At 34.1% G+C, this 25,056-nt stretch overlaps 1 protein-coding gene across 5 annotated transcripts in view; it reads left to right on the forward strand.

Annotated features, from left to right (window-relative positions):
* The window catches only part of RB1 (RB transcriptional corepressor 1), a 181,117-nt gene that overhangs the window by 38,795 nt on the left and 117,266 nt on the right, over positions 1-25,056 (forward strand). For all 5 annotated transcript variants that reach the window (XM_053563125.1, XM_053563121.1, XM_053563119.1 and 2 more), the window contains 4 exons: positions 4,482-4,520; positions 5,511-5,578; positions 9,327-9,437; positions 19,085-19,227. In XM_053563125.1, the coding sequence (XP_053419100.1) occupies positions 4,482-4,520; positions 5,511-5,578; positions 9,327-9,437; positions 19,085-19,227 (361 nt within the window). The remainder of the gene's footprint in view (positions 1-4,481; positions 4,521-5,510; positions 5,579-9,326; positions 9,438-19,084; positions 19,228-25,056) is intronic.

A 25,056-nucleotide genomic window follows, 5' to 3' on the forward strand; every position in this document is an offset into this window, starting at 1 on the left:
TATACCTTTACATGGAGTAGATCATTATATACATATATATATATATATATAAAATTTGGTGAGGGGCTATTTTTATTTACCTAATAGTGACTTTCTTTTTTTTTTTTTCCTAATAGTGACTTTCTAAATTCTTGTCTGTCCTTCAAACTTGTTTATAACCTTTTCATTCACATTTGGGAGTTTAGCCTAAGAATATGATACAAAATACAAAATAGCTTTACAGATTTTTGTCACGATATTATTTGGGCCCCTGAAAAATTGGAAGCAACCTATTTATTCACAACTGAAGTTAAATAATAAAATAATATAATCTACACATAATATATAAATATAAAATAAAATTTAATGAGGAATAATAACTATATGAGAAAGTACTTCTAATGTTAAATAAATAAAGCAGGATATAGTATGATTATAACTGCATGTAAGGAATAAAGCCAGACCACTAATGCATAGAATGAAATAATTGGGAAGAAGTTTACCAAAATGTTAACTGAGGTTTTATGCAAGTAACTTAAATTTCTAAGGAGGCTGTGTTATCTCTGTAGTAAAGTAAGCAAAAACTTCCCAATGCGAATTTTTTTTCTTTTTCTTTCTTTTTTTTTTTTTTTTTTGAGACAGAGTCTCAAGCTGTCACCCTGGGTAGAGTGCTGTGAGGTCACAGCTCACAACAACCTTAAATTCTTGGCCTTAAGAGATTCTCTTGCCTCAGCCTCCCAAGTAGCTCGGAATATAGGCACCTGCCACAACGCCGGCTATTTTTGTTGTTGTTGTTGTTGCAGTTGTCATTGTTGTATTAGCTGGCCCGGGCTGGGTTCAAACCCACCAGCTTTGGTGTATGTGTCTGGCGCTCTACCCACTGACCTACGAGTGCCACCCCTATGCCAATTGTAAAGAAAATTCTTTTCAATAGAATAGAAATAGAAAATCTATAATCATCGGGTTATTTCTCCATAGTAGTATTTGGGGGCTGATTGGTAGAAGTGATGTGGGGTGTAGTCCTCTGATTTATTTTCCTACTATAGTAATTTTCACAGTGTATTTCCAAGTTGTTTGGTTTGCTCTATGAGATCAGGAATCTGCTGGGATATTTGTTTCTGTTTTCCCCTTTCCTTTACCAATCATACCTTCTACTGATGAATTTTATTTGATTCTCCTGGAAGCTAAGGGAGAATTAGAAAAGGAAATAGGAAGTAGAATAATCTAATAGGTTATTTCAGACTTTAGAGTCTACTTCACTCAAGAGTTTTCCATCTCCTATTTCTGTAAACAGACAGCAGTGATCAATAAATAAACCAAGTAAGCCAACATTATTTCTTTTTACATTTATATTCATGTTAGGATTTTATAAAAAAATGAATATGTATTTTCTGGCTGTATTTGAGTGTGTCAGTAGGTCTGGAAGTATGAGAAGAAGGAAGTTACAGAGAATTGCTTAGATGATAGAAAAATTCAGATGATAAGGGAAAAAAGGTAAAGTTGAACATTGCAGTTGTTACATATTGAAAAGTGAAACCTTCAAAATATTTTATGGATTGTACTGAAGTTCTCGGGTTCTTCCTGCCCCATATTTTTTCTGAAGGCCAGTATAGATACTGGCATTTCCAGGTTAGTAAATAGGAAACAAGACCAGAGTTCCCAAAGAATTTTCTGCAAAACTACAGTTTGATGTGGTACTTTATTTAAAAAAGGGAATGTTGTAGTAGAGCATGGTGGGGAAGAGGCAGACAGATTTGAATTCTGGTTTGAGCTTTGGGCTCCAACATCTGCTTGGGCAAGTGAGTTACCTAGCTTTCTTATTTACTTACTTATTTTTTTATTGCTTAGGTTCATTTTCTTGTTCTTCATATCAATGTAATTTTTTTAAATTTCAGATTAATATGAGGGTGCAAATGACTAGGTTACACTGTTTGCATTTGCTAGGTTAAATCCCTGTTGTGGTTGTGCCCCTCACCCAGGAGATGTGCCAGGTAGTTACCTAGCTTTTGTGCAGGGGTGTACAACCTGTGGCCTTTGGAACACATGTAGATTCTGTGAGTACTTTTTTTGCTAACTGTGGCATTGGATACCATGAGAAGTATGCATAAACCTTTTGTTTTTGTTGTTAATCAGCTTTTGTTATGTGTTTGTATATTTGATGTGTGGCCCAAGACAATGCTTACTCTTTCCCTGTGTGTCAGGGGCAAAAAAAGGTTGGACACCCCTGTTGGTGTTTAGTTCTCTAACACGTAAGTAGAGTTGAAAATAGTACCTACCCTGTTAGGTTTTTTTTAACATATTAAATGAGATAATGCACAGAGTCCACTGCCTGGTGTAAGCAGAGTAAACTTTCCATGAATGTTAGCTTTAAGAAAAAAATTTCTACCCAGTTTGGGAAACATTACACACCATACTCTCCTTTATTTTTTTATTTTTTTCTTTCAGATTAATGTGTGGTTACAAACAATTAGGTTACAATGTTTGCATTTGTTAGGTAAAGTTCCTGTTGTAGTTGTGTCCCACAGACAGGAGATTATTTCTAGATAATAGCATTTTGGGGCCAATATAAATATCTTTACATTGTACCCATTAGGTGGGAACATACCAATCTCCTTCCCTCTTCCCCCTCCCCTAACTTAAGTTGAATTTTGAGTTTTTCCCTTGTGTCGACCTGTATTAGATCATCTGCTGGTTTCATATTACTACTGGATACTTGCTTTTCTATTCTTGTTATACATTACTAAGAAGAATGTGTTTTCTACTGGGTAGATGCCTAGTAATGGAATTGCAGGATCAAATGGAAGGTCTATTTTGAATTCTTTGAGGATTCTCCATACTTCTTTCCAAAGAGGCTATCTTAGTTTGCAGTCCCACCAACAGTATAAAAGTGTTCCCTTCTCTCCACATCTGCACCAACATCCATATTACCCTTTAAAGAGTCACCATGAATGTTGGGAATTCAAGATTTTTATAATCCTGTCTAATAAAATCTGTTGAACTTTCTTGAGTTCAGCATTTTCTTAAACTTACTAGACTACATATATATACACACACACACAAACAATCTTACTTGTATTTAACATCAATTAAAATTTTTTTAGCATAGTATTTTGTGTAATATACTTTATGAATCTTGGCCACACTGTCCATTGTTTTATTGCAAATAAAGTAACAAACCACAATAATAATTAACTGTTAGTGCCAGGCTATGTTAGGTACTGGGGATACAAAATCCTTGACTTTATGATCATCAAGAAGTTTAGAGTAGGCCCGGCACCTGTGGCTCAAGCAGCTAAGGCACCAGCCACATATATCTGAGCTGGCGGGTTTGAAACCAGCCTGTGCCTGCCAAGGGTTTGAAACCAGCCTGTGCCTGCCAAACAACAATGACGGCTACAACAAAAAGTAGCCAGGCATTGTGGCAGGTGCCTGTGGTCCCAGCTACTTGGCAGGCGGAGGCAGGAGAATCTCTTGAGCCCAGGAGTTGGAGGTTGCTATGAGCTGTGATGCCATAGCACTCACCAGGGGTGACAGCTTGAGGCTCTGTCTCAAAAAAAAAAAAAAAAAAAAGTTTAAAGTAAATAAATAGATTATATTTTTTATATAAATAAGCTCAATAATGAATGTGATACTCTGTTGTGGAGGAGTATATGTAAGAAGTAGATATTATATAGCAGGCAAAGTATTACATTGTATATGTTTAAGGGTAAAAAGAGTAACTGCAGGGATGATTTTGGTTAAAAAAAAAAAAAAAACTACAGAAGAAGGAAATATCTGATTAGGATTTGAAGGATAAGTAGAAATTTACCAAGCAGAATTTGTGGGACCTAGGACTGAGCATCCTAGGCAGAGTGATTAGCAGATATACAAAGCCAAAGCAGTAGCAGGATATAGTTTGATATTGCTGATGCCTGACAGATAGGAAGAGGTCAGATTGGTAAAGAGCTTGGGCTTTGCTCTGCGGGCAATGGAAAGTCTTTGAATTATTTTAAAATGAGGAGCTATATAGTCAGATTTAGCCTTAAAAGACCATTTAGGTCTTTATAAAAGGGATTTAGAATTTTCATTGACTACTTACATGAGATTATGCAGTTAACTTTACTAGCCTTGAAGTGGATCCAGCAGGGTTTTTTCTCGTTTGTATTTTTTTCTGAGGAGTAATTGGGAAGATTAACTGTGATACCAGAGCCTGTTTATTTTAGGGTAGACTATATGAATATATTTGATCACTAGTTAAATAGAGTTCATGACTTGATCTAGGATTCTAACCAGCACTATTGTTACAAAGGAACATAGGGAATCCAGTTATTGTAATTAGATATTACAGTAATATGCAGTGTCATGAATTGGAAAAATCTATTTTATTTCATAGTGGTGTTTTTTTAAATGTATGCTTCTTAAGATGAATAAAGCATGATAAAATTGCTCTAATTTGTAAATTAGGAAAACATTTAAAAGTAACATTTTAAAAAGCCATAACGATAATTATTTTTTCTTTTCAGGACATGTGAACTTATATATCTGGCACAACCCAGTAATTCGTAAGTAGTTCAGAGCATGTTATTTTTCATTTTTTGAAAAGATTTTTCTGGAATAATCTCAGACATACTGATAACATTAGGGCTAGTTGGATTGATCATAGCATGCTACTTCATGGGTTAGGCTCATAAATTAAAGTCCTAGATAGATTATTGATCTTCTCAAAAAGAAAATGGCATAAAATACATACTTACTACAAGGGAGAACTAATAAGGTGGAAATTGATTGAGAGCAACCTTATTTCCGGCTGTGGGAAAAATAGAAATTTATTGACTAAATCTTTATTGAAGGTCTGTTGCAGACACTTTATTAACTAAGACTCAGCATAATCTTTGTGTGAGAATAAGTATAAAGGTCTACATTAAAATTTCCAAATTGTTATTTTAAATTTATAATACTTCCTCTAACAGCATACCCCTGTTGAGTTCCAGAGTTTTTCCTTGGAAGCAGAATGAGTATGTAAGATTTTCTACCCCTTTAAAGATGATTGATCTAAAGGAGAATTGTATATTCATTGATTAATTGACAGGAATTTGTTAATTCTAACAAGTGAATGTGGAAAAATATCAAGGCAAGGTGTTAAATTGGCAAACTAGAGTCACCCAAACCTTCATTTTACTGCTTACGGTGTTGATTTTAATTAGAAAACGAAGAGCAAAAAGTACTAAGGTAATTTAAAACCAAGTATATTTTAGCCATGTCCTTTATATACTTTTAGATTAGGATTGAGATATTCAGTATTTCCTTTATGGTAGTGTGCTATTCTATGCGCTAAATGTAATACTTGGTAGAAATATTAAACGAATTGATATAAATTAAATGTAGGGATAAATAATGCATTTAAAAACTGTATTCTATTATTCATTTAACTCAAGTCTGGTTTTCTTTTTGAAAAAAATGACAACCACAAAACACCTCAAAGGTATCAGTTGGAAAACTTTCTGTCAGCATTACATTTTTCTTGTTTTTTCTGCTTTCTATTTGTTTACTAGGGTATCTACTGAAATAAATTCTATGTTGGTGCTAAAAATTTCTTGGATCACATTTTTATTAGCTAAAGGTAAATTCATTATATTTATTTCATGATAATGCTTCAAATGTAATAATTGACTTTTTTTGGACTAAATCCTCAAATTTTTATTCACACCTCCCACCTGCTCCATTCTCTGTGTGGCTTATTAACTGTTACCAAGTTCTTGTAATTCTGTATTAGAATTGGAAATGTTTCATTTCATTCCTATTTCTAATATTTCATCTTTCCTTCCTTCCTTTTTTTATTTTATTTTTTGTTTTTTTTTATTGTTGGGGATTCATTGGGGGTACAATAAGCCAGGTTACACTGATTGCATTTTTTAGGTAAAGTCCCTCTTGTAATTGTGTCCTGCCCCCAGAAGGTGTGTCACACACCAAGGCCCCACCCCTCCTTCCTTTTATTAAAAGAATAATGAAGTTACTATATTTTTATAAAAATGATATTTGTTCATGATAAATAATTCAAACAGTACAAGACACAAAGAAAAATTACCAAAGCCTGGAAATAATTATTATTAACATTATGTGACTATCATTCCATACATATCTTTATATATACATTTTGATTAAAAAGGTGGATAGATGAGTGTATTCACAAATAGATATAATTTTCTAAAAAATAGGATCATTCCATGGTGCTACACCTGCGGTGCATCTTACAAGGGTATATGTGAATCTTAGTAAATGTGGAATGTAAAGGTCTTAGCAAAATAACTAAGAAAATGCTACAAAAGCTATGTTAACTAATGTGATGAAAATGTGTCAAATGATCTATGAACCAAGTGTATGGTGCCCCACGATCATACTAATGTACACAGCTATGGTTTAATAAAAATAAAAAATAAAATAAAATAAAATAAAATATAAAAATTAATTTTACTCAGATTTTACAGAGAAAAAGAAACAAGAGAAATGGAAAGAATTGTTTAATTTATATAAGTGTTTTGTCTCTGTAAGTTGTATTACTTTTAAGAAATAGTTCCTTAAGATTATGAAAAAGCATTATGAGAAAATTAAGGGGTTAGTATCTTAACTTTGTGTTTTGATTTAAAATAATGTACATTTATCTGCTTTGAAGAAGCAGTACCCTTATTCTCCTCTCTTCCCATTCTCTGATAGTTCATTTTATTAATGTTACATTATCAAAGTTTATAATATTCACATTTTGTTCTGTAAATTATAATAATTATTGTACTTGTTTAGCCTCACTTCTGTATTAAAATGGATTCTGAGCTTATAAGTCCTGTATCTTAGCTTCTCCATTTCTGAGTTTTTAATTTTGTTTTTCCTTGTAGCTGGCTAGATTTTACCATCAAGGAATTGTTAAAATAAGCTTTTTTGTTGTGGTGTTCCCTGTGTTTGACATGTTTGTGAATCATGTCTATAGCCTTTATACTTGAAGGACAGCTTGGCCATGTATCCTTCTCTTGGGTCATGCTCTGTGTCCCTGAGGACAATATTTTATGGCATTGAATCTTACTATTAAGAACTCATGAAGCATGGCTGGCCTGTTGTGCAGTGGTGTTTTTAACTAATTGATCACACTAACAAGTTAGATATTTCTTTCTTTGTTCTCCACTCCCATTGCTTCATTTGACTAGCCTAAAAAAGAGAAGAAATCTAAGGCAACTTTAATTTCCCCTTCCCATTTACTTCCTGAATACTTGAAGAGTTCTTTTTGTTTATTTTTATTGTTTCATTATTTTTTATTATCTCATAATTGTGTACATTACTGCATTTATGGGGTACAATGTGCTGATTTTATATACAATTTGGAATGGTTTACATCTGGTTTAATACTTTAGAACATCTCTTTGATCTCTTTTATTATTCTGTAATAGAGGATTTATTTTAATACCATATCTTTTTATACTGAAGATTCTGTTTTTCATTTCAGAAAATCTTAATATACTGTATTTTTAAATGTTATTCTGTTCAGTTAAGTTATGCTATACTGTTGTGTTTCAGGAACACTATCCTGTGTTGGATTGCTTTTGTCCTCCTTATTATCTTCTCTCATATTATTCTAATCTTTTTTCTTTTTCTTACATATATATGTATTTTTTTCATCTCAAGCCTTTCTTCTGTTTTGAGCTAAACTGTTTTTGTAATGGTGTTATTTGGTCCTCAGTTTTTTCTTAGCTTGTCTAGATCCTTTTATTATATATAATTTGAATTCACTTAGTTCTTAGTGCAAGAATTCATGGGGTATTTTCTTTTTTTAGGGATTTCTTCCAGATTGGTTTCTCTGTCTGATTTTCACCTTCTTGTGTTGTGATTCACCTTTTCTTTTCTGTAATATGTTTACATACTCACTATGCTTTTCCCCTCATCTTGCTAGGACTGTATGTGAATAACTCTGACTAGATGTTTTGTTTTCTCCTGTATGTTGTGACTGAATCTCCTTCACTCTGCACTTAATCTGTGACTTGTGTCCCCAAAGAACTACAGTATGAGAGGGGGAATTTTTATCACACCTACTTTTAGTCAGAAGGCAAGGGAGAAAATATAGCATACATCTGATTGATGTGAGCCTTTGATGTTCTGAGTGTTTGATAGAATAAACTCTGTAACAAAACAGTCCCAGTGGTAGTTCCTTTTTTTTCTCTAACAGGCCTATGCTGAGATTCAGATTCTTCTCATTTCAACATGGTATACGGGAGTCTGTTAGTCACAAAGTTCACAACAGTTGTTTACTTCCTCCATTTTACCTTTCTCTCATAAGTAACTTCTAGTCCTTGAAGAAGAAAAAGATGGGGAGGCCCTCTGAGTTAGTATTCTCAAATTTCGTATGGAGAATACTAACTAGCACTTACCTAGTACATATTTTCCCTCTTTCATTGTATTAGATATTAAAAGAGGGATATTTCATCTGACTTCACTCTACTGTTTTTTACTTAGAAATGCCTGTAATTTCATAAGAAGTATATTGCAAACATTTTTTTGCATTCTAATCTATGAATATAGAAAACCTGCTTCATGCAGGGTTACCTGTCGTCTTTCTCTTTCTGCACTTATTTTGTTAATCTTACTACTGGTGTAGCAATCAGAAGATAGAAAATGAAGCAACTTGAGCTTCTCTTTTTAAAGTAATACCTATAGAGCCCTATGCAAATGTGTTACAACTGTATTTGATTATGATTTGTATGTTCTGTAGGGCTACCCTATTTGTTTTCTCAGATATCTATTCTATGCATTTATTTTCTCAGAGCCTCTGCTTGTACATATGTTACATTAACTTTAAAAGTTTTGTGCTAAATAATTGTATTTCAGATGACTTTATCATTATATACTAACTTTGTTATCTCTTAATGGCTTTTGATATTACATTGGATAGGGATTAAAATTGAAAAGATACAAGCTGTCATAAATAATTAGAATAAAGATGAGCATGTATCCTACTTTAAAATTATTTTCAGAAGTAATAAATTCTGTAGCTATGACCAAAATTGGAAATAAGTTTTAAAAAGCAAAATAATTTTAATAAGTAAAGAATTATCATAATACTGAAACATAAAATTCTCAGAGTAGACTTATACTTAATTTATAATTTCATATTTTTATATAGTTTTTAATACAGTATTTATATAATTTTATATATTTTTATTTATGTTTAGATATTTTAAACCTTCTAAAACTTTGATTTTTTTCTAAAAAAAAAAGTCTTTGCTATGCCTTAGTTGATTGTTGAGTGAATGAATATATGGGTATACCCATACCCACAATTTTCTCTGACTCTGGCATGTTTTAAAAATGTGAACCTTTTTTATTTTCAGGGGAAGTATTACAAATGGAAGATGATCTGGTGATCTCATTTCAGTTAATGCTATGTGTCCTTGACTATTTTATCAAACTTTCACCTCCTGCATTGCTCAAAGAACCATATAGTAAGTATTTTAAATAATTTATGTCCCTCCTACTTTATCATTCAGCAACTGTTTATTGAATGTCTAGTGAGTACCAAACATGGTTCTAATGCTGAGAGGATTAAAAGAAATAAATCAGAGTTGGACTTTGTCTTCAAGTAACAAAAGTTACTGAAGGAAAGATAAGACATGTAAGTAATTACTTGGAGCTGGCTGGATCAAAATATAGTAAATGCTGTGGGAGTTCAGGTGACAAGAAAGTTCCTGGCTGTATGAAAGAGGCTAGTATTTTAAATGAGTGGTGAAGAGTAGTTAGGATTAAGGGAAGGTATTCCTACTGAAGAAAAGCAAAAGGAAGAAAAAGATGAGTAAAGTTGCACAGAAAAGAGTGGCCCATTCTATAGGAACAGCTTAGCTAACTTTTTATATAAAAACTATTGGATGTTACAATAACTATGTGACTAATATTTTTGTATACAAACCGTAATTGATACTATTTCACTGGGTGATAAGATGAGAGGTGAATTTAAATAAAAATAACTATTGCTAATATAATTAGATAGCAAAAGCAAGGATGAGTACAGTATATTCCTCTTAGCCTACAACTGATTTCTTTGTTGGCCTTGAGTCGGATTTCAAAACCATTTGTTAATACTACAGAAAAGTGTGAACTTAACCAAGCCTGGACTGATTCCTTGCTCCTGAAATGTTGACAGTATTAATAATAATAATACTAAAAATAAATAACAAATTACAGCATGGGAGTTTCAAAGTGTTGAAGTGACTGAAAGGCTGAAGCCTACTTAATCTTTGTAAACAAGAAAACTGAAGGAAAACTGAAGTCTGGAGAAGAAGTTTGAAAATGTGTTGAACATGGTTTAGCAAAGAAGCCAGAAACTTCAATTTAGCAAACCACATGCAAAGCAGAGAGAGAAGAACAAAAAAAATTACTAGAAAATAATAAATAAACTTCAAATTTTTCCCAACCTTTAGTATTTCCTTGATATGCCTTTTCCTCACTTTGTTTTCAATTGTTATAACTTTAATAAGTTGATGTGGTATGTTACTTTAGCTTGACAGATTTTGTTCTTTTGGATAATTCAGATCTACATTTAGTTCTCTAAGCTCTCTACAGAAACCAGGATGAGATATTGAATAGACTAAGTATGGTCAACTTTTAATTAACTTTTGTTGTAGAGAATTTCAAATGAATACAAAAGTAGACAATAGTATAATAAACGTCCATGTACTTAACATTTAGCTTCAGTAGGTAACTATGGTCAGTCTATAATCCCATCTCCTACCCAATTCCCCCAGCTGTATTTTTTTGAAGCACATTTTTGCATATCATTTTACGCTTATTCATTTCAGTATGTTATCTCTAAAAGATAAAGACCTTTTAAAAACATAGCAACAGAACCATTATTATACCTAAAAATCAGTAAGTAGTGATTCCTTAATATTACTAAACATCTAATAAATGTTCAGATTTTCAGTTTTCCCATAAATGTAATTTTAAAAATGTGAACCTAAATAAGATCTATACTTTGTGATTGGTTGATGTTTTTAAAACAAACACATTGTCCTGTTGAGTTTCCCACAGTCTAGTCTGTTTTCTTTTTTTAAAGGCAAAAAACTGTGTTTTTTCTCTTTTTTTTTTTTTTTTCCTTGAGACCAAGTCACAATCCATTGCCCCAGGTGAAAGTGCTGTGGCATCAGCCTAGCTCACAGCAACCTCAAACTCCTGGGCTCAAGCTATCCTCCTGCCTCAACCTCCTGTGTAGCTGGGACTACAGGCTCTGGCCCCTACACCTGGCTAATTTTTCTATTTTTAGTAGAGCCGGGGTCTCATATTTGTTTAGGCTGGCCTCAAACTCCTGAAATCAACTGATTTTCTCACCTTGGCCTCCCAGTGCTAGGATTATAGGTATGAGCCACTGCACTCAGTCTATAATATACACTATTATGGTGATAGATACACTGAAGCTTTGACTTCATCATTATATGATGAGTCAAAAAGGCCAGGTGCAGTGGGTCACACCTGTAATCTTAACACTCTGGTGCTAAGGTGGGAGGATTGCTTGAGTTTAGGAGTTCAAAACCAGCCTGAACAAGAGCCAAGATCCTTGTCTCTACTAAAAATAGAAAAATTAGCCAGGCATTATGGCCACCACCTGTAGTCCCAGCTCCTCAGGAGGCCGAAGCAGGAGGATTGCTTGAGCCCAGGTTTCTGTGAGCTAGGCTAATACCATGTCACTCTAGCTTGGACAACAGAATGAGACTCTGTTTCAAAAAAAAAAATGGTCTTCTATGTCTGTTACACCACTGTATGACCAATATTATTTACTCGTTTAGCTCCCACTTATAAGTGAAAATATATGGTATTTGTTTTTCCATTTCTGAGATACTTCACTTAGGATAAGGGTCTCCAGTTCTATCAAGTTTCTGTAAATGACATTATTTCATTCCTTTTTATGGCTGAGTAGCTGTATGTGGGGGAGGTACATGGAGATATGTGTGTGTGTATAGGGTAGACATAAAGTTCATGTGCAATTTAAAATACATTAACATAGTAAATTGCACATGAACTTTATGGACACTGTGTGTGTATATATCACTTTTTCTTTATGTAGTATCAGTTGATGGACACTTGTGTTGGTTCTGTATCTTTGTGATTATGAATTGTGCTGTGATAAACTTTGGGGTACAGGTATCTTTCATTGAAATTTCAGATTAATGTAAAGGTACATACAAATAAGTTGCATAGTTTGCATTTGTAAAGTCCAAGTTGTAGCTGTGTCCTTTACCCAAAGTGTGCCATATACTAATGCATTGTATCTGTTGGGTGGGAGCCCATTGAACCCCTTCCCCACTTCCCCTTACCTGAATCCAACTAAGTCTAAGTTTTACTTTCATATGAGTCTGTAGTTGTTAATCTACTAGTTTCAGTTTAGTACTGAGTACATGCGATGGTTGTCTTTCCATTCCTGTGATAGTTAGAAGGATTTTTTCTAAGTCTGTCCAGGTTGTTTCAAGAGATACAGAATCTTCGTCTTTTTTCAAGGATGAATAGAATTCCATAGTATACATATACCACAGTTTATTAATGCATTCCTGTATTGAGGGTGCTTGGGTTGTTTCCACATCATTGTGATTATGAACTGAGCTGCTGTAAACATCTGAGTACAAATGTCTTTGTGGTAAAATGTCTTTTTTTTTTCTTTTGAGTAGACACCTAATAATGGAATTACAGGGCCAAATGGTGGGTCTACTTGTGGTTCTTTGTGGAATCTCTGTACTTCTTTCCATAGAGGCTGTACTAATTTGCAGTTCCACCAAGAGTGTTTCAGTGTTTTCTCTTCACACTCATGCTAGCCTCTGTTACTTTGGGACCTTTTGATGTGGACTAGTCTCACTGGAGTTAGGTGATATGTCAAAGTGGTTCTTATTCGCATTTCTCTGAGAATTAGGGATGATGAGCATTTTTTCAAGTGTTTTTGGCCATTCTTCTATCCTTGTGAGAAAAGTTTCTGTTCATGTCTTTTGCTTAGTTTTTAATTGGGGCTATTTGATCTTTTGTTGATTTGCTTGAGTTCTTTGTGGACTCTGGTAATTTAGCCCTTGGTCACATCTTCTCTCATTGTGAAGATTGTCCTTTTGCTGTGGTGATTGTATCCTTAGCTGTGCAAAACTTTAACTTGATCAGGTCCCATTTATTTATTTTAGTTAGTTGCTGGTACAGTTGCCAGTGGGATCTCCTTCATACATTTTTTCCCTATGGTGGTAAGATTTAGAATTTTTCCAACACTTTCTTCTTGAGTTTTTATAGTTTTGTGTCTTCGATTTAAGTCTTTTATCCATTGAGAGTTGATTTTTATAAGTGGTAAGAGGTGCAGGTCCAGTTTTAGTTCCTTACACATGGCTAATCAGTTCTCCCAGCATCATTTATTAAATAGGGATTCTTTTCCTGCACTATATACTTTTGTTTGTTTTGTCAATGATCAAATAGCGATATGAGGTTGATTTTATCATTCTAATAGCGATGATGTCTCTATTTTTATACAAATACCATGCTGTTTTGGTCACTGTAGATTTGTAGTATAACCTGAAGTCTGGTAAAGTGATGCCTTCTATCTTATTCTTACATAATTGCCTTGGCTATTTAGTTTTTTTTCTGGTTTTGTACAAAATGCAGAACTGTTGTTTCAAGATCTTTAACATATGACTTTGGTATTTCAATGGTGATTGCATTAACTCTGTAGATTGCTTTGGATAATATAAATATTTTAGCAATGTTGATTCTTCCCAGACTATGTTCTTCCATATGTTAACATCCTCTGCTATTTCTTTTCTCAATGTTTTCTCTCTGTAGAAATAGTTCTCTCTGTAGAAATCCTTAATATACTTTGTTACATATATTCTAAGGTATTTCATTTTCTTTGATGCTAACTTGAAGGGTAGTGTATCTTTTATTTGACTCTCAACTTGACTATTGTTGGCATATATGAAGACTACTGGTTTGTGAATGTTGATTTTATATCCTGAGATGCTCTATTTTTGATCACTTCCAGGAGTCTCATGGTTGAGTCCTTGGGGTTTTGTAGGTATAAGGTCATGTCACCAGAAAAGAGTGATAGTTTGAACTCCTCTTTTTCTTTTTGGATACCTCTGACATCTTTCTCTTGTCTGATTGCATTGGCTAGGACTTCCAGCACTACGTTGAAAAGTAATGGTGATGGAGGACATCCTTGTCTGGTTTCAGTTCTAAGCAGGAATGCTTTCAGTTTTTTTCCATTCAGTATGATGTTGGCTATAGATTTGTTGTGGATGGCTTCTATCAGTTTAAGAAATGTCCCCTCTCTGCCAGTTTTCTTAAGTATTTTTGTCAAAAAAGGATGCTGAATTTTGTTAAATGACTTTTCTACATCTCTTGAGAGGTCTGATGGTCTTTGTTTTTTACTTCTTTTAATATTTGCATATATTAAATCTGCAAGATTCACCACTTCTGTGGTGAATTATGTTTATGGATTTGCATATATTAAATCTGCCTTGCATCCCTGGGATGAAATCTACCTGGTTATAATAAATTATTTTTTGATGTGTAGCTGAATGTTGTTTGCTAAGATTTTATTGAATAATTTTGTTTCTGTATTCATTAATGATACTGGTCTGTAGTTTTTTGTTGTGCTCTTTCTGGTTTTGGTATCATGGTGATATTTGCCTTGTAGAAGGAGTTGGGGAGGATTCTTTTCTCCTCAGTGTTTTGTAATAGATTCTGCAATATAGGTAAAAGCTCTTCTCTGAAGGTCTTGTGGAATTCTGATATAAAACTGTCTGGTCCAGGACTTACTTTTTATTGAAAGCTTTTATTTATTTATTTATTTATTTTTTTATTGTTGGGGATTCATTGAGGGTACAATAAGCCAGGTTACACTGATTGCATTTGTTAGGTAAAGTCCTTCTTGCAATCATGTCTTGCCCCCAGAAGGTGTGGCACACACCAAGGCCCCACCCCTCTCCCTATTGAAAGCTTTTTTATTGTTTCTATTTCAGTGCTTGAAATGTGTCTGTTAAAGAGTTGTTTCTTCTTGACTATTGTTGGCATATATGAAGACTACTGATGTGAGTCTAGGGATGTGATGTGATATGAGGAATTTGTCCATGTCCTTCATGTTTTTAAATTTCTGGGCATAGAGATTTTTGTAATATTCAGTGATGATCTTTGTATTTCTATGATATCTATTTTATTTCTGATTGAGCTTATTAGAGATATTACTTGTCTGTTTCTGGTTAATCTGGCCAAGGGTTTATCAATTTTACTCATCTTTGCATAGAACCAAGTTTTTGTTTTGTTAATCTGCTGAATGGTTCTTTTGTTTTTCATTTCATTTAGTTCAGCTCTGATTTTGGTTATTTCTTTTCTTCTCTTGGGCTTGAGGATTGGATTGTTCTTCTTTTTCAAGTTCCTTGAGGTGAATCATTAGATTATTGACTTGTGTCTTTTCTGATTTCTGAATGCGGGCATTTAATGTGAAAAATTTCCCTTTTAGGACTCCTTTAGCAGTATCCCACAGGTTTTGATAGCTATGGCTTCATCGTCATTTTGTTTGAGGAATCTAATAATTTCCTTCTTTATCTCCTCTTTGACTCATCTATTGTTCAGCAATAGATTGTTTAGTTTCTATGACTTTGTATATAGATAAGTGTTTCTGGTGGCATTGAGTTCCATTGTTATTCCATTTTGTGGTCCATAGGGATACAAGGTATGATTTTTTATTTTTTTTTAATATGTTGAGGCTTGATTTTGTGTAACAGGATATGATCAATCTTGGAGAATTATCCACAAATTGATGAGAAGAACATATATTCAGTAGTAGTGGGCTGAAATATTATGTGTATGTCTATTAATCCCATTTGTTCTAGAGTCATGTTTAAGTCCATCATTTCTTTTTTAGTTTCTGCTTACAGGATCTGTCTAGTTCTGTCTGTGGGGTGTTGAAGTCCCTACTGTTATGGTGGTTTTGGTTATTATATTGTTTGGACCAAGTGGGGTTCGTTTTATAAATGATGGGTGCATTAATATTTAGGATTGAAATGTGTTCTTGTTGTATTGTTCCCTTAACTGGTATAGAGTGTCCATTTTTGTCTTTATTTTTGTTGCTTTGAAGTCGATTGTACTTGCAAAAATGATTGCAACTCCTGCTTTCTCTTGGTTTCCATTTGCCTGAAATATTGTTGTTCCACCCTTTACCCTGAGTTTTAGTTTGTCCTTGGGATTTAGATGTGTTTCCTAAAGATAGTATATACTTGGCTTGTGCTTTTTTATCCAGTAAGCCATCTGTGCTTCTCCAGTGGGGAATTCAAGCCATTCATATCTATTGAGATAATTGATAAGTTGAGTGGAATTTGTCTTGTTGTGTGGAGTTCTGTTGCCTTGTTTTATCATTTGGTCATTGTGGAAGCTAGGCTTTGTCCTTTAGTTTCTGGGGTTTGCTTGTGGTCCATTGTGTTGGTCTGTGAATAGTATATGTCTGAATACTTCTGGCAAAGTTGTAGTGGCAAATTTCCTCAGTGTGTTGGCTTGTCAGTAAAAGAATTCATTTTTCCATTGAATATGAAACTTCGTTTTATAGGATATATAATCCTAGGTTGGCAATTGTTTGTTTGAGAAGATGGAAGGTGGGAGCCCTCTCCCTCTGGCTTGTAAAGTTTCAGCTGAGAAGTCACTTGTTGCCCTGATAGGTTAGCCGTTGCTTACACCTGACTGCCTATAGAATTTTGACTGTGGGTAAATTAATTACAAGATGTCTAGGGGATGCTTTGTTTTAATTGAGTTATCCTAGAGTTCCACATTGATCTAGTAGTTGTATGTTTCAACTTTTTGAGCTATGATGTCATCGACTAGGGCTTCTATTTTGGACACTCTTCTCCTTTTTGGATAATCTGTGTGCCATATGTATATACATGTACACACACACACATATGTGTATATAACACACACACACTTCCTGTAGTCCCATATTTCTTTAAGAGATTGCTGTTTTTACTGTCTTCTTTTCTGCCTCTTTAAATGATTGGGTTAGCCTGAAAGCCTTATATTTGAGCTCTGAGATTCTTCTCCATGGTTTGATTTGTTGTTGAAACTTTATACTACTTTGGAAACTTCTTGAATGACTGTTTCAATTCTTTAAGCTCTGTTATATCCTTTCTAATTTTGTCTAGATCCTTGGAGACTTTATCATGTCTTTAATTTCTTGGGCCAATTTTTGGATTTCCTTTTGATGGTTTTCCATTTTCCCATCAATTCCCTTCATCATTTTTGCCATCCATAATCTGAATTCCATTTCTGTCATTTCCACAATTTCTTTACAGTTGGAATCTTCTGTGGTAGCTACATTGTGATCCCTTGGGAGAGATGATCTGTTCTGATTGTTCATGTTGCCAGTGTTTCTTTGGTGGCTTCTCTTCATGTGTAGTTTCTTCTAATTCTTTGACTCTAGACTTCTGTGGCCATCTCCAACTAGCTATGTGGCCCCCGGTATCTTTTTTTTAATAGAGTGACTTCTTTTCCCTTGGGAGGATACCCAGTAGACATAGTCTAGTTTTTACTGATTGTATCCTGTGATGTAGTTTTAACATGTTCCTTTGTCTTCTCAGTTTCTTTTCTTTTCTTTCTTTTTTTTTTTTTTTTTTTGACAGAGTCTCACTCTGTTGCACAGACTGCAGTGCTGTGGCATCAGCCTAGCTTATAGCAACCTCAAACTTCTGGGTTCAAGTGATCCTACTGGCTCAGCCTCCCAACTAGCTGGGACTACAGGCACCTGCCATGTCATCTGGCTAATTTTTCTATTTTTAGTAGGGATGGGGACTCGCTCTTTTTTAGACTGGGCCCTTGAACTTCTGAGCTCAAGTGGTCCACCACCCTTGGCTTCCCAGATTACAGGTATGAGCCACCACTTATGGCCTATCCTCTCTGTTTCTTGTAAGCAGTTGATTAGTTTTAGAGGCAGTAATTTTTTTTTATATTTAATCATATGTAATATCTTTAAAAGCTGGATACATTCGGTTTGAATTGGCAATACTCAAAATAATCCAGGGGATTTTTTTTTTTTTTTTTTTTTTTTTTTTTGAGACAGAGTCTCAAAGTCTCAAGTCTTTTTTGAGACCCAAGTCTCAAGTTGCCCTGGGTAGAGTGCTGTGGTGTCACAGCTCACAGAAACCCCAGATTCTTGGACTTAAGTGATTTACTTGCCTCAGCCTCCCAAGTAGCTGGGACTACAGGCACCTGCCATAATGCCCTGCTATTTTTTCTTTTTATTGTAGTTGTCATTGTTGTTTGGCAGTCCCAGGCTGGATTTGAACCCCCAGCTTTGGTGTATGTGGCTGGTGCCCTAGCCGCTTGAGCTACAGGTGCCGATCCAATCCAGGGGAATTTTTTAAAAATCATAAATTTATCATCACACCATTATATATAGTATTTATGAATCTTATCTTTTAAAAGCATTATAATTTATTAAAACTTTAAAAATATTTGTTTTTGGACAATTAATGACAATTAAGGTTATGGGGGGGAGGAAAAGCAGAAAGAGGGACAGAAGGAGAGGGGTGGGGCCTTGGTGTGTGTCACACTTCATAGGGGCAAGACATGATTGCAAGAGGGACTTTACCTAACAATTGCAATCAGTGTAACCTGGCTTATTGTACCCTCGATGAATCCCCAACAATAAAGAAAAAAAATATTTGTTTTTATACAGTGTATATCTATAAATTGAATTTATATATACATTGCTCATTATTTTTAAGACTGTAAGATATATAACATTTTTTCCCTTATAAACTGAAAAAAGTATACTTAGAATTAGTTTATAAGTTGACTGTTTCCCTGCCTTCTCTTTGTACTTGTTATGAAACTAGGTAATTTGCAGTTCTTTTGGACTATTTGGGATGAGGGAGGAGAATAGGGAGAGCAAAAGCTAATTCAATACATGACTTTTAATAGCTATTCAATAAATAGGTGAAACTGTTAGTCTTCTAATGGAGCCTAATAAGTAAAAGTAATGAAATGTTACTGAGATTATTTCTGAACTTCTGAGTTAATAATTAGAGTACTTTATTATTTTATATTATGGAATGTGCAATTGTGCTTATCTAATTTACCATTTTTACAGAAACAGCTGTAATACCCATTAATGGTTCACCTCGAACACCAAGGAGAGGTCAGAACAGGAGTGCACGGATAGCAAAACAACTAGAAAATGACACAAGAATTATTGAAGTTCTCTGTAAAGAACATGAATGTAATATAGATGAGGTAATCTAACTTCATGATTTCTTTAAAACAGTTAATGTAGATATCTAGATGAAAGTTCTTCCTAACAGTATTTACTTCTTTTATGATGAGCATGCTTTTTGTAATTTGTGACAACTCTTATGTGGTAGCAAAATATTTTAGGAAAATTTTATATTTCGTAGTTAGTTACTTTGATTTTAAGGAGAGTAGCTCCCTCACCCTGGAATCACTGAAATTTATAACAAAACAATAGTTTTCAAATGTATTTATTCTTTGATTCCTCTGAGGTTGCTGATGCCCATAATGTTTTAAAATACCCTGCTAAGAAAACGCTGGTATTTTGCTTTAATGATAAGTGATACCAGCATTAAATTTCTGTTGAGCCTTCTTTAATTACTCTTTCTAAATATTATACCCCATGTTCATGTCTAGTAGAGAAAACATGTGAACACCCGAAAATTATTTATTTTTGTCATAGAATCTGGAATGTTAGAATTAGAAGAAATATTATAAAAAACGTACTTATAACCTCATTTTCATAATGGTTACACAAGCTTCCAGAGACTGATAGCTTATTACCAATAACGTCTACACTAGACTTTGAGACAACTGGTACTAGTGTTTCTTTTACTTTACTTGGTAGTTTTCTAATAATTTGTCATATTGCCCTCCGTTCATTTGATAGTAGTGAAAAATGTTATATGTTTGAAATTTCTCTGTCAAACCTGGGAAGGAATGGGAGTATGGTCCCACAATCTAGTTTAAGAAGCACTGGGGACGGCACTGCCACCGTAGACTCGGGACGTAAATCTATGAATGTAATCCAGCACATAAACAAATTAAAAAACAAAGACCATATGATTCTCTCAATTGATGCAGAAAAAGCTTTTGATAATATCCAGCATCCTTTCATGATCGGAACACTTAAGATAATTGGTATAGAAGAGACATTTCTTAAACTGATAGAGGACATCTACAGCAAACCCACAGCAATATCGTATTGAATGGAGTTAAATTGAAATCATTTCCACTTAGATCAGGAACAGGCAAGGCTGCCCATTGTGTCCAGTGCTCTTTAATATTGTAATGGAAGTTTTAGCCATCGCAATTAGGAGAGAAAACGTGATCAAGGGTATCTATATAGGGTCAGAAGAGATCAAACTTTTGCTCTTCGCAGATGATATGATCATATATCTGGAAAACACCAGGGATTCTACTACAAAACTCTTAGATGTGATCAAGGAATACAGCAGCTTCTCAGGTTACAAAATCAACATTCCTAAATCAGTAGCCTTTATATATACCAACAATAGTCAAGCTGAAAATACAATTAAGGCCTCTATTCCGTTCACAGTAGTGCCAAAGAAGATGAAATATTTGGGAGTTTATCTAACAAAGGACGTGAAGGATCTCTATAAAGAGAACTATGAAACTCTAAGAAAAGAAATAGCTGAAAATGTTAACAAATGGAAAAACATACCATGCTCATGGCTGGGAAGAATCAACATTGTTAAAATGTCCATACTACCCAAAGCAATATACAATTTTAATGCAATCCCTATTAAAGCTCCACTGTCATACTTTAAAGATCTTGAAAAAATAATACTTTGTTTTATATGGAATCAGAAAAAACCTCGAATAGCCAAGACATTACTCAGAAATAAAAACAAAGCAGGAGGAATCACACTACCGCACCTCATACTACACTATAAATTGATAGTGATCAAAACAGCACGGTACTGGCACAAAAACAGAGAAGTAGATGTCTGGAACAGAATAGAGAACCAAGAGATGAATCCAGTTACTTACCATTATTTAATCTTTGACAAGCCAATTAAAAACATTCAGTGGACAAGATTCCCTATTTAACAAATGGTGCTGGGTGAACTGGCTGGCAACCTGTAGAAGACTGAAACTGGACCCACACCTTTCACCATTAACTAAGATAGACTCTCACTGGATTAAAGATTTAAACTTAAGACATGAAACTATAAAAATACTAGAAGAGAATGCAGGGAAAACCCTTGAAGAAATCGGTCTGTGCGAGTATTTCATGAGGAGGACCCCCCGGGGAATTGAAGAAGCTGGGACCTGATCAAACTAAAAAGCTTCTGCACAGCCAAGAACACAGTAAATAAAGCAAGCAGACACCCCTCAGAATGGGAGAAGATAGTTGTAAGTTATGTCTCCGACAAAGGTTTAATAAATAGAATCCACAGAGAACTCAAATGTATAAGGAAGAAAAGAACAAGTGATCCCATTGCAGGCTGGGCAAGGGACTTGAAGAGAAACTTCTCTGAAGAAGACTGGCACACGGCCTACAGACATATGAAAAAATGCTCATCATCCTTAATCATCAGAGAAATGCAAATCAAAACTACCTTGAGATTCCATCTAAGTCCAGTAAAATTAGCCCAAATCACAAAATCCCAAGACCAGAGATGTTGGCGTGGATGTGGAGAAAAGGGAACACTTTATACACTGCTGGTGGGAATGCAAATTAATACATTCCTTTTGGAAAGATGTTTGGAGAATACTTAGAGATCTAAAAATAGATCTGCCATTCAATCCTATAATCCCTCTACTAGGTATATACCCCGAAGACCAAAAATCACATTATAACAACGATATTTGTACCAGAATGTTTATTGCAGCCCAATTCATAATTGCTAAGTTATGGGAAAAAGCCCAATTGCCCATCAATCCACGAATGGATTAATCAATTATGGTATATGTACACCATGAAATATTATGCAGCCTTAAAGAAAGATGGAGACTTTACCTCTTTCATGTTTACATGGATGGAGCTGGAACATATTCTTCTTAGTAAAGTATTTCAAGAATGGAAGAAAAAGTATCCAATTTCCTCAGCCCTACTATGAAACTAATGTATGGCTTTCATATGAAAGTTATAATCCAGTTATAACCTAAGAATATGGGGAAGAGCGAGAGGGAGGGGAGGGAGGAGGGAGAATGGGCTGAGGGAGGGTGATGGTTGGGATTGTACCTGTGGTACATCTTATAAGGGTATATGTGAAACTTACTAAGTGTAGAATATAAATGTCTTAACACAATAACAAAGAAAATACCAGGAAGGCTATGTTAACCAGTGTGATGAAAATGTGTCAAACTGTTTATAAAACCAGTGTATGGTGTCCCATGATTGCATTTATGTACACAGCTATGATTTAATAATAATTTTAAAAAAAAGAAGAAATATTAAGTAAAAAAAAAAGAAGCATTGGGATGATTTATGAAATTATGTGGGTTTTAGCACCATGCCTCTTAGGAATTTCAACAAATATACTATTGATCCTTGGATAACATGTGTTTGGAATGCACAGGTCTGCTTATATGCAGATTTTTTTCAATAAATATATTGGGAAAATGTTTTGAAATTTATGACAATCTGAAAAAACTTACAGAATTTTTTTAGTGTAGAAATATCAAAAAAATTAAGAAAAAGTTAAGTTACGTTATGGTGAATGCATAAAATATTTGTAAATACTAATCTATTTTATTTTTACTACCATAAAATATGTACAGATCTGTTGAACTAAGAAGTTTCAATTTATTAAACTTATTAATTAACATCATAAAATTAGCTATAGTCCATATTGTACTACTGTAATAATTTTGTAGCCACTTCCCATTGTTGTTAGGTGTGCTTAAGTGTGGCAAGTATTATTCCTTTAAAATGTGTATCTCGAGTCGGTGCCCGTAACTCAGTGGTTAGCACACCAACCACATACATCGAGGTAGGCAGGTTTGAACCGAGCCTGGGCCTGTTAAACAACAACAACTACAGCAAAAAAATAGCTGGACATTGTTGGCGGCACCTGTAGTCCCAGCTACTTGGGAGGCTGAGGCAAGAAAATCACTTAAGCCCAAGAGTTTAAGGTTGCTGTGACCTGTGACAGCACAGCACACAGTGAGATTCTGTCTCAAAAACGGGTATCTCAAGAGAGCAGTTCATCTCTCCACTAAATTGCATATGGCAGAAAAAGTGATCTCTTATGATTCTTGCTTGATTTTCATGGTGTTTTATACAATACCATGAACTTTAAATAATACCATAGGATTCATACAGTTTGACACTGGTGATGCTGGAAGTGCTCCTAAGAAGCAGAGACAAATCATGACATTACAAGAAAAAGTTGAATGGCTTAATTGTAGATTGCAATCTATAGCTGTGGTTGCCCATCCTTTTAGACCAGTGGTTCTTAATCTGTGGGTCGCGACACACAGGAACTGTATTAAAGGGCTGCGTCATCAGGAAGGTTGAGAACGACTATTTTAGACAGACAGTTCATCTTGTTAATAGATGACGTAAACTTATTGTAAATGTGTTTTCTCCTCTGTATGGTTTTCTTAACATTTTTCACTAGCTTACTTTATTGTAAGAATACAGTAGTAATAGGGTGGCACCTGTGGCTCAAAGGAGTAGGGCTCCAGCCCTGTATGCCAGAGGTGGTGGGTTCAAACCCAGCCTCGGCCAAAAACTGAAAAAAAAAAGAATACAATAGTAATACACATACAAATTTATATCAATTGACTGTTTATGTTATTGGTAAGGCTTGTGGTCAACAGTAGCCCACTAGTAAAGTTTTAGACGAGTCAAAATTCAGCTACTCAGAAGGCTAAGGTGGGAGGATTGCTTGAGCCCAAGAGTTTGAACCTGGCGGGGGCTATGATTACCCATGTGAATAGCCACTGCAGTCAAACTTGGGCAAAATAGTGAGACCCTATCTTTAAAAAATGAAAAGAAAAGTTATACACAGATTTTCAATTGCATGGTGGATTGGCACCCCTAATCCCCTCATTGTCCAAGGGTCAAATGTTCATAGATACAGATGTACCAATTATAGATATATTCAAGTATTTACTTTGTTTTCTAGAATTACAAAGTATCTTTGTAAATAAGCTGACGGATGCAGTTGAATGAAATATTTCTTTTTACTCCAATTCTTTTGCTTATTTATAAGATAATTGATAGTAAATACAATTTTTTAAGTCCTGTACATGTAAAATTTCATTTTTAAGATTAGAAATAAACCATTTTTTTACTTCTCATTTTAAATAATTTCTTAGAATCTATATAGTTAATGACTTTTTAAGTATAGTCAATTAAAAGCTTTAATTGATAGTGATATTTTAATTATTTGACATTTGATTATTTAGATGTTGCATTTCTGGTTATATAACTATTGTTTAGTTATACTAACGGGTTAAAACTATCTTATAAACATTGTAGGTAAGTATGAGTTAATTAGAATGCAAAACTAGTAAGTATCTCAGAGACTTAATTCTTACAATTTACTTGGTAAGTAGAAAGTAGAAACTGATACTAAATTATTCCTACCTTAATAAATGTACACTTGGAGTTTCAAAAAGGAAGTTAACTAAAGAAATTCAAGTTGGTTAAAATTCTCAGCTACTTAACAGTCAGTTGATACAAATTTGTATGTTATGTGTATTACTGCTTTCCTTAGTTAACTAAAGAAATTCAAGTTGGTCAAAATTCCCAGCTACTTAATATAGTATATATCATTGCAAATGTAGATTAGCCAGGAATATAACTCCTGAGTGGTTTTTTTTTTTTAATCTATGACAATTGTAGAGTCCTTTTGCATGAAACAATGTATAATCTTACAAAAGAGTATTTGGTTTTGAAATGAATTATTGGGTATTAATATTGTTTATGAAATTATTTTCTTAAATTTATGCTTTTAAATTGACATAGTATTTTAAGGAAAAAGGAAAAATCTGACCCTTTAGCTGACCCATGTATGAAGTGACCCAAAATTACGCTTTGGGGAGAATTCAGAGACAATGTAGAAAAGAGAAAAG

This window comes from Nycticebus coucang, chromosome 15, assembly GCF_027406575.1.
Source record: "Nycticebus coucang isolate mNycCou1 chromosome 15, mNycCou1.pri, whole genome shotgun sequence".
NCBI classification, from domain to species: Eukaryota; Metazoa; Chordata; class Mammalia; order Primates; family Lorisidae; genus Nycticebus; species Nycticebus coucang.